This window comes from Podarcis cretensis (assembly GCF_951804945.1).
Source record: "Podarcis cretensis genome assembly, chromosome: 1".
NCBI classification, from domain to species: domain Eukaryota; kingdom Metazoa; phylum Chordata; class Lepidosauria; order Squamata; family Lacertidae; genus Podarcis; species Podarcis cretensis.
In genome coordinates this window covers 120010253-120031119 of record NC_137170.1, presented here as the reverse complement: position 1 = coordinate 120031119, position 20867 = coordinate 120010253, and the positions used below count along the sequence as shown (strand labels likewise).

Below are 20867 nucleotides of genomic sequence, written 5' to 3'. Positions count from 1 at the left end.
TTGCTTTTCACGTTCACAGAAAAGGTGGTGCTAAAACCAAACGATGTTTCGGTGTTTACAACGCTCAGTGTTAACGGACGCCTCTTTGCTTGCCCTCGAGACCAGTTTGACTCACTGGTATGTAAGTATGCTAAGCCTCTGAACGCCTTTCGGGTCAGAGGCTGTGCTTTGTACTCCTTACTTGAACGCTATATAACATACGCATTTCTCATCCTGAAAATTTATCCTCGGCCTTTCTACATAACTATCCACAAGACACCTGAAGGCAGCCCAGTACAAGGAAACGTTTTAATGTTTACTGTTTTGTTATGTTTTTATATATGTTGGGCAACCCAGTCAGATGGGTGGGGTACAAATTATTATTATTATTATTATTATTATTATTATTATCACTGGAGATTTTCAAAGCTTGGCAAGTGGGCTGCAAAGAGTTGTGTGGGGAAGATCCATACTATGGGACTGGATAGCATTCTCTAAGTAGGACATTCCCTGATTCAGACCAGGTTTTTAAAATGTATTTATTTAGACAAATTTATATACTGTGCGTATTTTCAATATGAGTACCAGCCGCTTCTCTCATCTTTCACTCAAGAGCTACCCTAGTGTCACACCCTCATCCTAGAGAGGTCTAGAAATCAACCACATAGCAGTGGGGCCTCACGGAAAACAATGGCAGGAACCAGCAAAAATACAGAACAGCCGTACCTTGGAAGTCGAACGGAATCCGTTCCTGAAGTCCGTTCGGCTTCCAGAACATTCGGAAACCAAAGCGCGGCTTCTGATTGGCTGCAGGAAGCTCCTGCAGCCAATCGGAAGCCCTGTCGGAAGTTCAGCTTCCAAAAGAAGGTTCGGAAACCGGAACACTCACTTCTGGGTTTCGATCATCCGGGAGCCGATTCGTTTGGGAGACAAGACGTTTGAGATCCAAGGTACGACTGTATTGAGGTGGTGATGGCCTTGGGGTGACCCCAATGATATCCTTTGGTGTTGCCATGTGTGGGGTTGCCCTGCTGGCAGGCAGCTTATTACCCATGGCAGATCTGGCTAAAGACCCCTAGTCCTGGAAGTGCCAAGAGCAGTCGCCTGCTTACCCAAATGATGAGCCAGGTATTTTCAGTGAACCTGTAGGGACAGGAGAATAAAACTCCCTATACTTGTGGCGTGAGAGCATATTTCTGTCCTTTTTTTAAGTGCAGTAAAAAGAAGTGTACAGTGGTACCTCAGGTTAAGTACTTAATTCGTTCTGGAGGTCTGTTCTTAACCTGAAACTGTTCTTAACTTGAAGCACCACTTTAGCTGCCACACCGCCGGAGCACAATTTCTGTTCTCATTCTGAAGCAAAGTTCTTAATCCAAGGTAATATTTCTGGGTTAGCGGAGTCTGTAACCTGAAGCGTATGTAACCTGAAGCATATGTAACCCGAGGTACCACTGTACATGTAATTTTTTAAAAAAGCATTATATATAGGCTGGCATATTATGGAGGCACAGAATAAACTCTTTCAAGTCGTTCCTCAGGGCTCTATAATTAAAACCACTGTTCTCATTAGAAAGTCTGGCTTTCCTTAAAACATTCGAAATGTTTGCGAGTACTAACAGCAGAGTAATCCCGCCATGCTCCCAAGGGGTCCACTTCTAGAGACCTGGATTATTATTATAAAGTGCTTTTTGCTCCTTTCATTCAGAGCAGTTTTCGTTGGCAGGCCAGCATGAATTAAGTCCCTCGCTCCAAGCCTTGATCCTGGCTCTTGTCCCCTCCCTATGAGACACTTTGTAGGATTCAATCCATTTCATAGGAACTGTGAAATGGAAGCTTTGACGTCGCTTCAGATACAAAGATTGTTTTGGATCGCGACTGTTTAAAATATAAAGGAAGCAACTAAATTTAAATGCGAATATAAATTTTGATTAGGCGGTAGTGTGCTTCTGGCATGCCGACGCTTGCAGCCTTCATTTATCATTTTAAAGAGCCTTCTGTATTTTGGGCACAGCAGGCAGGTTGCAAAGAGCTGTAGGCAGGAGTTTTGGCATTTGCCTGGCACTAAGCAGCAGCGCTTTGGGGGAAGGGGTGGGGAGCCTTCCTTTGCAGTCCTTTGTGTTTAAAAGATTGGGAGATCTTCAGAGTAGATACAAATGTAGTTGAAGGATAGCCAAAGAACTCCCTAAGTCCTGGTTCGTAATCATAGTAAAAGGCACTGTCTCATTAATTTTAACAACAACAACAAAAATCAGTGCCTTCTACTGAATCAGTAAAATTTAAAAGTGCTTAACTTGGCTTGGGCTGTGCCTGCGTTTTTTGGTGCTTTCGACCATTATTCCTTCTACTCCTTAGGAAAGCTCGCGTTTAGGATAGCCTTAAAAGTGCCAGGCAAAAGCTTCCAGTTTTATGTTAATGTTTAGGGAACATGTTGCAATATGGAAACAATTTGGAAAGGGAAATGTTGTCAATGAACTGCACTGCCCTCTAGTGGAGTAAAAAGCAACTAGGAAGAATAGCTTCACCTATCGTTGGGCGGCTGCCAGCTCAAATTACTGGTAACTAGAATGCAAACGGTGTTAAGTTAATTCTTCTTAATGCAGGACTGTAGATATCAGCTCCGCTTACAAATTCAAGTGGGGAGCCGATTCTGATCAATTAAAATCCTTCAAAATGGAACATCTCATACCTTGCATGATTCTGCCTTTGCAGCTACAATTCAAGCTATGAATGGCAACCAAAATGCTGTCTAGTCTCTAAACCCTGTTTCCCCAAGGTCAAAAGAATCCTCATAGGAGCCCCGTACAATCCACTCGCCGTTGCATCACTCACAAGCTGAGAGAGATAGAAATGCCATTTCTCAGCAGATGGAACAGTTGGCTATAGATTAATGCAGTGTTAACATTACTTGGCATTTATAGAGTGCTTTAGAGTCCGAAGTATTTTGCATGGATTATCGCAGTAGCTTTAAGTGGTTAACATCGTCCCCGTTCTGCTTACTGAGTTAGGGTGAGGCCAGCATAACAGCAGCATACCTAAGGCTGCGCAGAATTTCAACCCAATATTTTCAGCTCACAACTTCATCACAACACAGCATTAGTTCTCTTTAGGTCATCTATCCAACATACAAACTTTCCATTCGCGCACCAGGCGGCATCTTCATTCCTTGCGTTATGTGGCACGGGAAAACGCTGTTTTGATGTTTCTTGTTTGTTTTAATGAAAGATGGGAACAATTAAGATTAATTTAGCCCACACTTTGTATGTGCATATAGCTGTAATTAATATAATTGTGAGTGAAGGTCATGTGGAAACAAATGGCAGATAATGAATGGTATATTTATTCATGAGTGTACTCTTCCTATGTCAGAAGCCCCTGGTGTCAAGTAAACAAAAGAAGATTCTCCAGATGATTCCTAGGTCTGGAGATATGTGCTGTAAATGGCTTGTAAACACACAAGGATTTCTCCCCGGCCTGTTTCCCAAAGTGATATTTGCTGTACTGGGGAAAACACACAGTGGGTGCAAAAGTAGTAGAAGAAGAAGAGTTTGGATTTGATATCCCGCTTTATCACTACCCTAAAGAGTCTCAAAGCGGCTAACAATCTCCTTTTCCTTCCTCCCCCACAACAAATACTCTGTGAGGTGAGTGGGGTTGAGAGACTTCAGAGAAGTGTGACTGGCCCAAGGTCACCCAGCAGCTGCATGTGGAGGAGCGGGGAAGCGAACTTGGTTCACCAGATTACGAGTCTCCCGCTCTTAACCACTACACCACACTGGCTCAGTCCCTCGCAACTCCAGGAAGGAATGGGTGTCCTCTATTAGGAAGCATGGAAAGCCACTTCCAGTCAGTGCATACTGGGCTAGATAGACCACCGGCCTCACTTTCCTGGTAGCTTTCTCCTGTATGTTTCCCCCCTCCAAGTCAGCAGGAATGAAACATGAGAGAAAAAGAGATTTATGTTATTGTATTTTAAGGCTGCTTTATTTCAGTTATTCGACCCGACCTGGCCACAGTGATCCATGCGACGGTCACCTCCAGGCTTGACTACTGTAATTCGCTCTACGCGGGGCTGCCCTTGAAGCTGTGCCAGAAACTCCAGCAGGTGCAGAATGCTGCAGCGAGGCTCCTCACGGGGTCTCTGCCACGGGAGCATATTCACCCAGTGCTTTTCCAGCTGCACTGCCTCCCGGTGGAGTTCAGGGTCAGATTTAAGGTGCTGGTTTTGACCTTTAAAGCCCTTCACAGCCTAGGACCCTCGTACCTACGGGGCCGCCTCTCCCGGTATGCCCCACAGAGAGCCTCAAGGTCCATAAATAGCAACACCCTAGTGGTCCCGGGCCCTAAGGAAGTTAGATTGGCTTCAACCAGAGCCAGGGCCTTTTCAACTCTGGCTCCGGTCTGGTGGAACGCTCTGCCTCATGAGACCAGGGCCCTGCAGGATCTGATTTCTTTCCGCAGGGCCCGTAAGACAGAGTTGTTCCACCTGGCCTTTGGCTTGGAGCCAATTTGATTCCCTCTCCCTCTTTCTTTTTTCTTTTCCTTTCTCCTCCTGCGATGAGGCTACATTTTTAATATTTTAATGTTTCAATATTTTAATGTTGTATTTTAATTTTAAGTTGTATTCATTCAACTTGCTTTTATTATTGCTTGTTAGCCGCCCTGAGCCCGGCCTTGGCTAGGGAGGGCGGGGTATAAATAAAAATTATTATTATTATTATTATTTGTTTCCTGCAGCGAGGAAAAAGGTGAAACTTAGCTCACGTTGTTGGCATCCACCTGTCTCAAGAGACAATGGACAGAGCCTCCAGGGGTGAAGTCAAATTGCTGTGTGGCAGCATCAAAGTGACCTCCCCTGAGCGCAAGCCTGGGCAGTGTGTATAGAGGTCCTGAGCTACCCAGAGAACAAGCCTCCCCTCTCAGCCTCGCTGATGTGGTCGAAAGGAAAGCAGAGCAATAGGTTTGGCACCAGCTTGGCTGCAGGAGTTACCAGAAGGAGGCATGCAAACCACCATCCAACTATCTTAGGGACTGCACTCCAGATTTGTGTAAGGTTTACTCCTTAGCCTTCTCTTCTCTGGAAGATATCTCACAAGGCAGGAGAGGTTTAGGATGATAGTTTCCCTTCTCCTAGATGGGCTACCTTTGCAGGTTGATGAGTCCCGCCTGCCCTTACCTAGCTCACAGCGACAATCATCCCTGCACGCATTTATGCAGTAATGTGCGTGTTGTGCATTTAACTTCGAAGCCATTACTCTTGTTTTGTGCTGTGACCAATATTCACACAGTCAGTTTTATACAGTGGTACTTCAGGTTACATACGCTTCAGGTTATAGACTCTGCTAACCCAGAAATAGTGCTTCAGGTCAAGAACTTTGCTTCAGGGTGAGAACAGAAATCGTGCTCCAGCAGCGCGGCGGCAGCAGGAGGCCCCATTAGCTAAAGTGGTGCTTCAGGTTAAGAGCAGTTTCAGGTTAAGAGCAGAGCTCCGGAACGAATTAATTACTTAACCCGAGGTACCACTGTACCAGTGCCACTGCGTGCAAAGAAGCAAAACAGAAAAAGAGCTGTTAAAACAGAGTGAGAGATCAGGTGGATAAGAACGTTTACAGAGAGCTTCATTGTTATTTTTCCCAGGTTCCACTGCAGGAACAAGAAGGCCCATCGACTGGGACTGTGGGAATGTTTGAACTCATGAGCTCCAAAGACTTAGCGTATCAAATGACCATTTATGAGTGGGAGCTTTTCAACTGCGTGCATGAGGTGAGGAGAATTCTTGGGCTTGTCCCATCGTAGGCTGAGACAGAAGTTGGTAACATGGCGGGGCAGAGTTGCGACAGAACTAGGTCTCTTCCCAGTGCATCTACACCATGTTGGCCTTCTCATTCCTTTGCCCCCACACCCGTCTCTCTCTCCCAGTAAGCAGCAGTAGTGCATTTGCCAGGAACTTAGTCTTGCAGCTCTGACCTCCCTGGATAGAGTGCTTCTGGGCTGCAAAATTCGGTGGTTAAATCCAGAGGCGGTAGAATGAGTTTTATCACTTCAGACTGCAAGTGCAGAATGCCATTTGGCACACCAGGGAGCTCCAACATTTCTGCCAATTCTTAAGTGGAAGGAAAACGTTTCTGTTTCTAGAAATATTACACAATTTGGGAAAAATTGAAATACGTTCAAATACTTTCTTATCAAACCTAATCTTACATTGTTGCTTATAAAATTTTAACTTAGGCTTCATTCACACGGCAGTTTATTCTGCTTTTATTTACTTTTTATTTATATTTGGCCCTTCACATGATTTAAAAGCCGCGTCCAGAAATACAGGTTAATGCAAGTTTAGCACTCATTTTCATACTATTTGCAGACAGAGCTCTCTCTGCTTCTTTTGTAGCAACTAACATGGAAATGAGTAGCAAACTTGCAGCATTTTCCACTATAGTTCCAATATAATATGGAACTTAACAGGGAAAGTCATGAAAATGGAATAAACTGCTTTGTGAATGCAACCTTAGTTAACAGCACGTAATGTTGGGCTCTTTCATATATCTTTCATATTCCAAAGCTTTCAGCCGTATTTTCCAAGTAACAATAAAATGGGAAACTGTAGTTAATGGAAGTTAATGGTTGGTTTACAAACTTATGCAAAGGTGTGGCCAGTGCACTTATTCGTAAGTTGACAAGACTCTTGTCTAGTACAAACAACTAGAAGGAGAATTTAGTCAGCTTTTGGGAAGAGAGGAGGAACAGAAATGTGATCAGAGAACACTTGCTACATAGCAAGATCCAACCCTCAGACTATTTGGAAACGTAACTAGAGATTTGTTCCAGGGCGGTTCTTTTTTTTTCTTTTTAAAAAAGCACAAATCATTTGTCTAACCCTGATATTCTTCCCCTCCTCCTTTTCCCCCTCCCCTAGTTGGAACTGGTCTACTACACATTTGGGAGACACAATTTTAAGAAGACCACAGCGAATCTGGATTTGTTTTTGCGAAGGTTCAATGAACTCCAGTTCTGGGTAGTCACAGAGATTTGTCTTTGTTCCCAACTCAGCAAACGTGTCCAGCTCTTAAAGAAGTTCATCAAGATTGCAGCCCAGTAAGTATAGCTCAACGACTTTAACGTTGCAAGTCCTGTAAAGTTCCCTGGGAACGAGAGGAAGTCCATTGAACTGAATGGGGCTTACTTTTCAGTAGGCATGTACAGTGGTTCCTTGGTTCTCAAACTTAATCCGTCCTTTCCAAAGGAAAGCGTTCCAAAACCAAGGTGCGCTTTCCCATAGAAAGTAATGCAAAATGGATCAATCTGTTCCAGACTTTTTAAGACAACCTCTAAAACAGCAATTGAACATAAATTTGGCTATCTAATGAGATCATTGGTCCATAAAATTAAAACAATAATCAGTGTACTGTACTATAAAATAAATAAGGCAGTATTGTAGATGATACAAATTAAAATTATTATTTTTTCTTACCTGCACTGATGATAGTCATTGTTTGGATGGGGGGCTTTTATCCATTTCCACAGTCACACAATCAATCAATCAATCAATCAATAGCTGAACTGGGTTCCACACAGTCACAAAAACAAATTAACCGAAAAAGCCTCAAATGCAAAAACGCAAATTAAATAGCAAAAACAAAAGCACCAAACTTAATCTGTTCCGGAAATCAGTTTGACTTCCGAAATGTTCGAAAACCAAGGCATAGCTTCTGATTGGTGCAGGCAACCCGGAAACAGTAGCCGATAGCCACATCGGACCTTTGGCTTCTGAAAAACATTCGAAAACCAGAACACTTACTTCCGGGTTTTTGGTGTCCGGGAACCAAGGCGTTTGAGAACCAAGGTACAGGATTGCACTATGGCAAGAGAGGTGTAAAATATGTCCTTAATTTGGGCTATTACACCTGCCATGGGCTGGAAGCCACGGCACACTGCTGTAGACTTCACATGGTCGGTTTTCTGTCTCTGGCAGGATGAGGGGTGAGTAAGAATTCTTTTGTATGAAGATTTTGTTCTGCATCAGAGATGGTTATTTCTTATTGCCTCTCAGACTGCCTGTGAGAAAGGAATTGTCCAGGAGCGGCCTGTCCATTGCATGATTTTATATTCTTATTTATTATACTTATTTGTTGCTTCCCGACCGCCAAAATGAGACACAAAGCAACTTACCAAAAAAAAAAAAAGAACATTAAAAGCAAACGTAAAACATATAATTAAACAGCCTAAAACACACACACACACACACACACACACACACATATATATATATATATATATATATATATATCAGATCTAATGCCACTCCACCCCACTAAAATAAAGATCCAAAGGCTTGGGTGAATGAGAGTGTTTCTGCCTGTTGGATGCGGGTGGCGCTGTGGGTTAAACCACAGAGCCTAGGACTTGCTGATCAGAAGGTCGGCGGTTCGAATCCTCGTGACAGGGTGAGCTCCTTTTGCTCGGTCCCTGCTCCTGCCAACCTAGCAGTTCAAAAGCACGTCAAAGTGCAAGTAGATAAATAGGTAACGCTCCGGTGGGAAGGTAAACGGCGTTTCCGTGCGCTGCTCTGGTTTGCCAGAAGCGGCTTAGTCATGCTGGCCACGTGACCCGGAAGATGTACACCACCTCCCTCGGCCAATAAAGCAAGATGAGCACCGCAACCCCAGAGTCGGTCACGACTGGACCTAATCGTCAGGGGTCCCTTTACCTTTACTTAACACCAGCTAGTGATGGCGCCAGTCTGCCAGAATCTGGGTTTTCCCCATTTTGTAAAGTCCAAATTCTCCATAGGACACCCAGCATCACCACTGCAGGTAGCATAGGTTATGCTTCCATTATTATCCTATGCAATGATACTGGTACAGAATGTGGCAGGCCACATTCAAAGACTCGCAGTGCGTTAACGGTGTAAAGAGAATCGAATCCCCATTTTTAGCCATTTTTGCACAGAGCTGTTCTGCATTCTGTCCAGCAGAGGGCAGTAGCACATATAGATAAGAACAAAATGTGGTTCCTTTTCCTACTCATTAGCAGAAAACAGGAATAAATTTCATTAAGCTAAATAATTTGAACAATTTCCTTATATACACTATTTTTAAAACACACACAGCCCCCGCCCCCCAAGCGCACAAACACTGATGAACATTTACTTTCAGTATGGAAAAAAATATATCAGGGAAAACATCAGCATTGCCTGAGGCAAGCAGATAACTAATATCCCAGAATCACTACTTACAGGATTAACCTCATGTTAATTCCCGTTTGACAACCTCCTGTTTATGTCAATATCTCTCTCCCCCCCCCCCGTCTCTGTAAATTGGAAATAGCTAAAGTTCTCGGGATCTTTTTTATTTATCGAATGCAAATAGTTGGGCAGATTTGATATTCCTAATATAAAACGATGACATCTTATTTCTGTTATTTCAGTTTCGTGGAGCTGTTCTTCGCAGTAAAAAAAAATCGCTACTATGGCAACATGTTTTTGTGTGTGTGTGTTAACTATACAGTGAAACAGGAAAATGTAATGGGATCATGAGGTCGATCAAATGTAGTTTTGCTCAAAATAGGAGAATTTCAAGGATGTGAGTGGATATTGTTTGTGAACGACTTGCCTCAAGCTGTACCCATGTGAACTTGCTGTGATCCAGAAAACTCTGGAAGCACCATGTGGCCCATAGTGGTCTGGGTTTCCAAAGAAAGGGAGAGATACGGAATGGCTCCTCCTTATTTTATTTGCTCCACCCACTTTTGCTTCTTGCTTGTTACACCATGAAATGTGGTCCACTTTTGCCTTTCCCCATGAGTTAAAGGACCCTCATGGGGGGGGGGGGGAAGGTTCCTTAGACTTGTCCTAAACCAGTAGCGGAGAACCTAACAGTTTAGCCCAGATATCTCTTCCCCACAAACCACCTCCAGATATTTACTGAACTGCAGCTCCCATCGTGCCTGACAAGTGACATGATGGGATTTGGTGTCCGAGAACTTCTAAACATTGACTAGTCCTGTGCTGGGGTGCTGAGCATTCTGGGGGTATTACCCGTGACAATTTCATCACAGATAAGGGGAAAGTTTGGCACGGAGAATACATATGTGATTTCCCCCATCCGAGCATGATTCAGATGTATAAAACTTATTTTTTTCCCTATAGTTTTTTGCTCCCCCATAGTTAATTTTCTGGGTGGCATACATCAAAACATAAATGCAAATACAACATTAAAAACTAACAACAGCAGAGATAAAAATTACCATGTAGGTTACCAGAACACTATAGGATCTTATGGGGAAATGTCCCCTTGCACCAACAGAAGCAACGTTTGAATTCGGCCTTTGTCTCTTAGCAGGTTATGTTACTTTTGTTTCTGTAAATTGGAAGCTGAATTTGTGCTGAATGGGGCTCCCAAAACCTAGCTAAGTGAGCATTGTTTTTGGAAATGCCCAGAGGATGGTGTTTATTGAGTGGAAGAGAATTAAGAAATACGTAGAACAAAAATAAAATGGTATGAAGAGGACTTTTAAGGAGTATCAGAATAAGACGTTAAGTGGTGACATTGTGGGTGTATTATTAAACCTTTCTCGTTTCACAATTGCTTGTGATTTGATGTAATCCTCAAGAGGTTAACTTGGAAGTCAGTCTGGGTGCTTCAGATGGTTTGCTTGTGAGAAAATATGCTCAGAATTGCAACCAAAGGAGTTAGTCTAAAATAAATACAGTAGGATATGCTTCCAAGCATGATAATAAGACTTGTCTGGATGAATACTTCCAAAATATAGAAGCACTCTAGAAGCCAGGCTTTCTGATTCTCAGTTTGTTCCCACCACCCCCCACCCCCTGCCCAATCAAACTGTGAACTTCTTCTTTTCTAGTTGCAAGGAATACAAAAACTTGAATTCCTTTTTTGCTTTGATCATGGGACTGAGCAACGTTGCGGTAAGCCGCCTCACAATGACATGGGAGGTGAGTACAGAGTAAATCCAAGCCTTTCATTTCTTCCTTTGATTTTTCTGCTTTTGCACATCGTGGTAAATCATCATTGACAGTTTACCACGAATGCAGAGACTTCTCCCAATTTGCTCCTCCCCTATCGGGAAGAATGAACCGCAATTCCTAGCTGAGCATTATGTCTGAACCAGGCACCACAGACCACAAGATGAAGTTAAGATTTCCTTTTCTCTTACCATTCATGGTTTGTTCAGAGCAAAACAAGTTACGGTTCCTAGTGATTTCATCACACTAAGCCCTGGGATTGTGGTTCTGTGCCATTGCTTGTGCTAATGGAGGAGTGAAGCAGTAGTGATCTCTGCATTCACTGTAAACCATTTACCATAGTTTACAGTTTCAGTGGAACCAAACATAAGAAGGGCTGTGCTGGATCAGGCCAGTGACCCAACTAGTTGAGAAGCCCTAAATGGCCTCAGTCCAGTATATCTGAAGAAGCGTCTCCACCCCCATTGTTCTACCCAGACACTGAGGTCCAGCGCCGAGGACCTTCTGGCGGTTCCCTTGCTGTGAGAAGCCAAGTTACAGGGAACCAGGCAGAGGCAGAGGGCCTTCTCGGTAGTGGCACCCGCCCTGTGGAACACCCTCCCACCAGATGTCAAAGAGAACAACTACCAAACTTTTAGAAGACATCTAAAGGCAGCTCTGTTTAGGGAAGCTTTTAATGTTTGATGTATTACTGTATTTTAATATTTGGTTGGAAGCCGCCCAGATTCTCTGCCTGAAACCCAGGATAGCCATGGCTAGTCAACGGGAATGCCAATGAGCTCAATGGACCTAATGGCAATGAACTCAGCATAAGGCAGCTTCCCATGTTCCTGTGAGGGAGCTGATGGTCATTTAAAAACAAGAAGTTGAAAGTCCCCTGTAGCTCAGAGAACTAGTGTATACATTTGTTGGATTCTGACCTTAGTCATACGTGTTCCAGTAATGATAACAAAGGAGAGAGAGAGAGAGAGAGAGAGAGAGAGACCTTTGGTTCCAGAGCTAGCTCAGATTATATGTGGTAGTTCATATTATACAGCGCCTTCCGGAAGTGCGCACTTGAGGAACGATTGGCCTGTGTACACATTTCAGACGTCTGTTGTCCTTTAATGTAAATAATTTCGCCAGATCACTGCTCCCAAGGACGTCATTTTTTATTTCTTACATGCGCTGCACTAAAGATGAGGCCAACGTGAAACTTGAAACAGATGTGTCTTCTTCATCCCCCCCACAAAAAAACCCCCAAACAAACCCTGCAGATGAACGCTGGGAAATCCACACTGGCATGTGGACTGCTTTGCTGCTCCATAACCTCTGCGAACCAAGAGAAAATCTCTCTTGCATTTCCCAGGGTATTGGGGGTGGGGTGGGGTGTATTTTGGATCCCAAACGGCTAAAAGCTTCGTGGCTCTCTATTTATAATCTGGTTGCTAGGAGACTTACTGTATTCCCCCCCCCCCGCAGCTGCATTGTTGTAAACCTGTGGCAAAAGAGCAAGTCTTTTTCCATCTCGGGGCTGTGTTGTAGGAACTGTGCGTTGGGGAAATTGAGTCCGCCGCACACACAGTTCCGTCCATCTTGATTCGATTACAGGCTTCCCACATGTGTGCTTGTCTCTTTCATTGACAGAAACTCCCGAGCAAGTTCAAGAAGATCTATGCAGAGTTTGAAAGCTTAATGGTAACTGGCTTAATGCTTAAGTGCTACCTGGATTCACCCTGGTTTCTGAACACCTGATCTGAATTTGTCTATTTCCCAACGTTTTATGTGTCCTTGTGTGACTTTAAGGAATTTATGAGCCCGCCACAGCACTGATAAAACAAGCATGTATGACTAATAAATTATACTCTCAGGGAGCCTATTATGAGAAAATGTATGCCCTACTTAAAGTCGGCCTGGGAAATTTAGAAAACTTTATCATCCCTTGATATTTCTGCTAGATTCTATATTCCAACCAGCTTGCATTATTGTTACAGATTTATGGTTTTAGAGCTTTATAGAGATGGCTCAGCAAATGCATACAGGAGAAGCATGCAACAGTTCTCTTCTTCAGATAAGCACACTGTTTAATAACCACACCTCTAGCTGTATTTTCCCTTTTGATAATAAACACCTCTTTTGTTAAGTAATTACACTCTCGTCAGACAGCACGTAACTTATAAGGAACAGGCAGCTAATGAAATGGATGATTGCTATCTTTCCAAAGAAGCGTTGAAAGAAGACTATCCTTATTATGAATGAAGCATAAATTAGGTTATGAAATTGTTACATTTAAAAAAAAAAAAAACTGTTAACTAACAAGTATTTGTATTTTGCTAAATACTTGCACAGGTCTGACTGTGTCTTTCCCCCCCAGGACCCATCAAGAAATCACAGGGCCTACAGACTGACGGTAGCTAAACTGCAACCTCCCGTTATTCCATTCATGCCTTTACTCATAAAAGGTAACAATCTGAAGGGGGTGAAGAGCACGCAATATTAATAATGATGATGATGATGATGATGATCTCAATTTTGCAGAAGTCCTAATAAAGAAAAAGGTTCTTTCATAAATCTAAGCGTTATTGTCTAAATGTTACTTTTTTCTTTTTCTTTTTCTTTTCCTTTTTACAAATACCAGTAATTGCTTTGAATGGGCAATAGCATGTAGGGAGTGAGAAATCTGGTCTATCTTCTCAGTGTCTGGATATCTATCTATGTCGGATTAACTATTGCCAGTTACACAGGTGGTGCCTTTATTTGTATTGCAGACATGACATTTATCCATGAAGGGAACAAGACCTTCATCGACAATCTAGTGAACTTCGAAAAAATGGTAAGTAGGGCATATTACTAAAGCAAGATTTTCCGCAAACCCGGAAGTGACTGTTCCGGTTTGTAAAGTATTTTTGGAAGCCGAACATCTGAAGGGGCTTCCATGGCTTCCGACTGGCTGCAGGAGTTTCCTGCAGCCAATCAGAAGCCGCACTTTGGTTTCCAAACATTTTGGAAGTTGAACGGATTCCGTTTGACTTCCAAGGTACGACTGTATACTGTTTTGTTGCTTTTATGTATACCACTTGGAGATTTTGAAATCCCAAGCAGTTTGGAAATGCTTTAAAGTGATTGGCAAATAAATGAACCATGGATTTAATTCCATGGATCTAGCATAAAAAACATATTTTAAAGTTACTTGCCCCTTGCAGGTTAGTGTTGCTCATCTATAGACTGCCAAAGAAGCCACAGCAAGTTCTCTTACCAAAATCATTATTTATCTGCCTAATTTCTCTCAGTAGCTAATTTTGCTGGCAGATGCCATTGGTTAGGCATATTCTGATCTACCTGGAATTTCCTACTTCCTTAGGAAACGGACTTCCTTGACACACATCAGTTAAAAGAATTCTGCTGCTTCCTTTCTTTCTCTCTTTTTTCATTCACTTCTCGCTCAGACTACCTGTTCTCCAAATCAGCCTCTAGAGGGCAGCCTCTCACATACCAAGTCAATGGATTGTGTAATGGCATGTTAATAACACTGTACTATTTTTTATTATTATTTAAAAAAACCTACCTATTTTACAACTATTTCGATTTTCCTAATGGATTTGGTACAGCATGTTGAGCAGGCAGTGGCATCCCTGGAGCCCGTAAAGACTGCCTGCATTAGACCACAAATTCAGAGGCCTTTTTGTTTGAGTTAGCACCCCATAGTACGACAAAGGCCTGGGTTTTTTTAATGTTGCAGGTCTCTAACTTTAAGCATGCCAATGGAGCTCTTGTGAACGGATGGTTTTCTGTGCAAATAATAAAATAATAACCATAGCAACAAAATATTTTGAATATTAGTAAAGTGTAGTTGTCTGGAGAAATTATTTATGAGGTAAATAATATTTTTTTAAAAAAAAAAGGTCAGGAAGATAAATGCCTTAGATTTCCCCTCACATGCCCATTTTCTACATGCAGGGAACATTGGTTTTTGCCCGAAAGACCATTCAGTACATCCCAGAGATGAAGGTTTGCCTCTTCGTCTGCTGTTTGGGAGAGTTGTGACTTAATCTGTGCCAAAAATCAAGCCCAGCGTGGCTTTAATTCCCCACCACCACCACCAAAAAAAAAAAAAAAAAAAAGAAGCCAGTTTTGCAAATTGCCTGATTCTGTGAGGCTGCCATTCACCTGTCAGGCTAGTGAGTTCTCCAGGACGAATTATGCAGTCAAATATTTGGCACCGGTGCTGTCGGGGGGGGGGGGACGACTAGAGGCCTAGAAGGACAGGCCTCTTTAATAGCTGCGCTAAAGAAAGCGTCCTGGCAGGTGCCACTTTTCATGCAGGAATGACAAAAGCTGCTGAAATTTGCCTTTTTGCACAACTCCTGAAAGGCTCAGGAGTCCTGGTCAGGGTTTTTGTTTTTTTTTAAATCCAGTCTTCACTAACCTACCTGTCACTTACCGACACAGCATCTTCTCCCAGTCCTGTTTTGCCTGATCCAGGCAATGGGGATAAAATGCAGCTGCAAAATTGTGGCTCCTAACCTGACCAAGAAAAAAAATCAAGGCTTCTGTTGTAGGTAAAGGTAGACGAAGAACCATAGCTGTCAAGCGCCCCTTATTTGGCGGGACAGTCCCTTATCCCAGCGCCATTTCCTGCTGCTGTCCCTTATTGATGATGTCCCTTAAATTTCCCGGGTTTCAAAGGAAGCAGCTCCTCTCCTTCCCTCCCTCCCTGCCGGCCAGGGCAGAGGGAGGCTCCAACTGTGTTGCTTGGCTGCGTTGCTCACCCAATAAGGAGTCTAAGAATGACTGGGGGGTGGAGCTTGCATGCCTTGTGCCGATCAAATCGGCTGCATTGCCTGGGGACTCGCCTTTGCCCAGCGGAGAGGTGACAGTGGTTTTCCTTGCTGCATCCCATTTGCTGAGTTGCTGTGCTGTGGGAACCACTGCTTGAGGCTTCGTTTGGCTGCTGGCTGGGCTTTCTGCCTTTGGCTCGGAGGGGCTCAGAAGTTGAACATACCTGTGCTGGGAAAATCCCTTATTTTGGCTGCTGATCCCTTATTTTCGAGGCTGCTGGTCCCTTATTTTCAAATCTGTAAGTTGACAGCTATGCAAAGAACTGCAGGTGCATAGCTGGGGGCCTAGCTAGAGAGTTTTGCCTTTATGCCTGGAGTTGGCCATGAGAGGAACATGCCTTCCTGATGGAAAAGCAAGATGCACAAGAACAGATTCCACTGTTGTCCCTGTCTCTCTCCCCCCTCCCCAAATTCCTTGCATCAGGAAAAGAGCTTCTGGTGGCATTTATCTAATGTGCTTCACGAGAATATCGCTATCATGGTACTTGCTGAAAAGCAGCCCATAGGGGCATTGCAAGACGCCTCTGCAACACAAGCTTCTCCATCCATGGCCGTACAAAAATAGTGCCACCAACCACTGGTTCTTCTTTTTACTGAGACTCTTCACCCTTGAGGTGTGAAATGAGGATTAGCGAATTTGTGCATATTGGTTTTCAGGTTTTATGGAGCTGAACAAAAGGAATCCACGCACTGATCCTTATGGGGGGCGGGGGAAGAGAGGGCAAGCATTCTTTCGTTTTTGGAACATAAAGATTATGCAAAAAAAAGTGAAGTATGTGACTTAAACCCTTAGTGGTTTTTGTGTGGTGTGGTATGAATATTTATAACAACATTGGAGCCTGGGTCTAGGAATGGATTAGCAGAAAATGTCCTGGCTTGCTGCCACTATTCTAGGCTGCCTGCAAGCTGAATTGGAACTGCAGGGTGAGGGTGTCGAGATGACGGGGTGAGCCTGGAGAATTCACTGTAATGTATGGTTGGCTCTGTTTTGGAGGGATCCAGATTTAGTGCTGCATAACCTTCCAGCAATGGAGTTCCAAACCACACTGGGAAAACTTAAAACTATTTTCTGGGGGTGGGGGTGGGGGATACAAAGTTAGCAAACAGTTTTATTGTGGGGGTTGCATGTGTGTGAGTGTTGTTGGGATTATTATTATTACAGCCGCACCTTGGATCCTGAACACCTTGTGAGTTGAACGTTGCGGCTCCTGAACCGGTTTGCAAACGTTCTTTGTCCAATGCGGGTTCTATGGGTTCCAATTGGCTGCAGGAGTTTCCTGCAGCCAATCGGAAGCTGCACCTTGGTTTCCGAACGTTTTGGAAGTCGAGCGGACTTCCGGAATGGATTCCATTCGACTTTTCCGAGGTACGACTGTATTTTTTTTGCAGAACTTTGAACTCTTTGTTATCCCTTAGACGTTTGAATTTGTAAGTAGAGTCAACAATCTGCTGCTGGGTTTCCCAAACGTGGGTCTCCGCTGTTTTTGGACTACAACTCCCATCATCCCTAGCTAGCAGGACCAGTGGTCAGGGATGATGGGATTTGTAGTCCCAAAACATCTGGAGAGCCACATTTGGGGAAACCCTGATCTACTGTTTCCCTTATGAAACATTACTAAGGCCAGCTTTACAACCAGTTCCAAAGCCAGATTCCTAAATGAAAAATAATAAAAAGAACCAGATTTATAACCATAAACTAAAAAAAAAAAATGCAAAGGGCCCATGCATTGTACAGTTATATGTTTTCCTGAGTCGTATTGGTCCGAAAGAGTCATTGGCAATCATTCCTCTTTGGTATAGTACCTTTCGGTAGATGTGGCTACGGGAATGTTGTGTTTGTGTTCACTGCTGTTTCCAAATGTTTGGTACTGCATGTTTTTTTAAAACACTCCCAGGTAAATGTAAGAATGAAACATAAATAAACACCTGTTCAGCATGGAGGAGGTCACTGAAAAGATTTTACCGGCACAGAAGAAGGATTAAACAAATTCATTCAACAGATAGGACAGCAGAATCTTGCCTCCTTGTTCACAAGCAGTGTGTTTCTGAATAGCAGATACCTGGGGGCGAAAAAAAAAGAAAGCAAATTGTCTCCATGTCCTATCAGCCTTCTTCAAGCTGGTATCCTCCAGGTGTTTTGGGTTTTTTTTTTACTACAACTCCCATCATCCTTGACAATTAGCTATACTAGCTGGGGCTGATGGTCTTTTTGTTTCAAAGCTTCTGGAAGACGCCAGGCTGAATTATAAATAGAGCCTTGGTTTGATCCCACATGGTGATTTGCTTAGGTTGCATACAAACATATACTTTTTTTGTCATTGTTGCTGGAAAAGCCTCAGAGAGCTTGTTCAGATACTGCAGAAAAGCACGTGTGGGGCATTTTATCATTTCTGAACATAGGTGGAGCAGTCCATCTATAAATGCACCCCCATGTTAAAAGAGGCATGCCTATAGAAAAGCAGGGCTCCTGGAATGGGGAGGAAGTCTAGACTAAACCCTTTTTAATTCTGACAGGCTTGCTTGCCACATACAGGATGATGGTTTTAATATGGTTGGCTATTATTTTTTCCTTTCAGCGTATGATTTCAAAAACCGTTAGGACAGTGAAATTCTGCCGCAGCCAGCCTTTCAGTAAGTATCAAAATATGTGTGTTGTTACTGATACAGTTGTTCCCTCCATGTCACAAGCTTATAGGCTGCGAACACAATCTGGAATTACAGCCTATGTTAAAGGCACAATCTAATTCTACTGAAATCAGGGTGTGCCTCCTGAGTCATTTTACTAGAGATATCAAGGTTTTGGGGTTTTAATCAGGTTACCTATGCCGATAAAATAATGCACACCGTTCCTCCAGTTTTTGTGAAAAATAACCAAGGAGAACTAAAGGAAGCACCAATTTGTGGGACGAGGATTACAGATGAATGCAGCAAGGTTAATTTGAAAGGGACGGAAGGACGGGGCTTTGTGAATGTGGCGTTCTGGCTTTGCATGTTTATATATTATTCTGCTGGTGGAAGGCTGTGTGGCTTGTCTTGTTCTGCTCAGATTTGCATTTGACTAAGCGTACCAATAGCACATCACTTCTGTTTCATCAGATCCCGACGCATCTCTGGTGAATAAGAACCATCAGGATGTCCGGAGTTACGTTCGGCAATTAAGTGTGATTGACAACCAGAGGACTTTATCACAGATGTCACACCGGCTAGAACCACGACGTGCTTAAAACCTTTCAAGTGATTACACCTTCCCCTTTCCCTCCGGTACAAGGTCATTTGTTCGACTTTCTGTGCTACTGCACTGCCACAGCAAATATAAGCAACAACAGATTCTAACATCTTAGGTAATTAACGCACAATGGTACCTGCCTTCCCTGAGAAATAACAGAGGCTGTTTGAAGAGGTCGTGAGCTGTAGCTGGGAGATTACTGGTGTTATATATACTTCTGGTTCGTTTTGAAACACACGAAACGTCTTGTATATAAAATAAATCTTTATTTAAGAAATTAAAAAGGAGGAGAGAAAAAGAGGACACCAAAAACAAAATGGTATAACAGCTGGTGAAAAGTTGAACCTATAACTTCTGCCGTTTCCAGTGAATGTATAGGTGGGTTCTCTTATCTAATAAAAGAAATACAGTAGCAGTATTTTCTAATACATTATCAAATTGAAGGCTAACTTCTGCCCTTCGTTTTGCATGTTTGGCTCTCAAGAGCTTCAGTAGCAAAAGAAAAATTAAAAATAAAATACCTAATGGCAGAAAACAAGGTACAGTTACGAATTGCCATGGCTTTAGTATTCAGAGAATAGTAAAAAAAAAGCCTTTCCCTGTAAGAGAATTATATTTTTTAAGTCAGCTCTTAACCACATTTGCCTTACTACAGTAGAGCATTGTGGCCACTTAAGTTAACCTGAGCATTGACTGGGCCTCTAATACTTAGGTACATATTTGTTTACATTTCATTTCCTTTGGGATTTTTCTTTAAACTGCCAATCAGGATTTTACAAAATGCCAGGAAAAAAGTAATGATAGTTTGGAGGAGGGGGGGAGCATTAAAAACTTGCAAAAAACAACAACCCACAAAACTTCTTCAGAAAGAGCACAATATGCACAACATATTTTCAAAATAATAATGTTTCTTTTTTCCTGGGCACTGAAACCTTCGACAATCAGCTACACCTTTGGGCTGATTAGGTTTGTCTTTTCTGGATTTTAAACTTTACAAAATATCCTCCGATTTTCAGGAACTGTTTTGCACTTTTAAGTAGGCAGTATACAGAAACGTCAAATCTTTGTGAGGATTATTTATTTCTTTACGTGTTCGTTGTTGCGCCACAACAAATTACTTTAATCTTCTTTTATTCAGCATGTAATTGAAGTACAATTTGGTCTTTGTACTGTACACGCTCTACATTTCATGGCTACGAGGAGTGTGTCGTATGTTTTATGTAAATAAAATGCACTGTCTTCATTAAACGTAACTGCCGATGAAAGCATGTTTGCCATCCTTTATTAAAAATGGTAGCGCCTGTTATTTGCACCTTGATCTATTACTATAGACACTATCTTTGCCCAACGTAGACAGTAGTTGAACTTTGCTATTATGCATTCAGTAAGTACTTCCCTCCTCTCTCCCTTTCAGCAAACCTCCTATTTGACACTGAAATAGCTGGACTATAGCGCAAATGGTAGAGCAGACTTTGCATGCCAGAAGGCTTCAGATTCAATCCGTAGTATCTCTAGGTTGGACTGGAAAGCTTCTGCCCATGAGCATAGCTACTTCTGAGCTAGGTGGACCATTGGTCTGGCTTGCCTTCCTATGAGTTTGGGCTTCACTAGACTGAAGGCGTTCAAGCACATTGGAACTTTAGGTTTGCACAGTTAAAGGTGGGGTTCAAGGGCCCTGTTGCCCTAGCAAGACAAATCCACTTCATAAAAGAATTGGGTGCTTTGTGGTCTGCAGCAAATGCACAGAAAGGTGTAGGATGAACAAGCAGCCGAAAGGAAGGCATCTGAACACTCTGCAAGCAAATTGGGATGAATGCGCAACAAGAACCAGATATAATCCAACCTCAGCGTACACTTTGTGCGAGCA

General features: G+C 42.9%; 1 protein-coding gene across 3 annotated transcripts in view; it reads left to right on the top strand.

The window, feature by feature from the left end:
* The window catches only part of RAPGEF4 (Rap guanine nucleotide exchange factor 4), a 163774-nt gene extending 143509 nt beyond the window's left edge, over positions 1–20265 (top strand). For all 3 annotated transcript variants that reach the window (XM_079977051.1, XM_079977050.1, XM_079977052.1), the window contains 9 exons: positions 20–117; positions 5614–5739; positions 6890–7068; positions 10837–10927; positions 12584–12634; positions 13311–13398; positions 13705–13769; positions 18351–18405; positions 18871–20265. In XM_079977051.1, the coding sequence (XP_079833177.1) occupies positions 20–117; positions 5614–5739; positions 6890–7068; positions 10837–10927; positions 12584–12634; positions 13311–13398; positions 13705–13769; positions 18351–18405; positions 18871–18998 (881 nt within the window). In that variant the 3' untranslated portion in view covers positions 18999–20265. The remainder of the gene's footprint in view (positions 1–19; positions 118–5613; positions 5740–6889; positions 7069–10836; positions 10928–12583; positions 12635–13310; positions 13399–13704; positions 13770–18350; positions 18406–18870) is intronic.
* Positions 20266–20867: the final 602 nt, after the last annotated feature.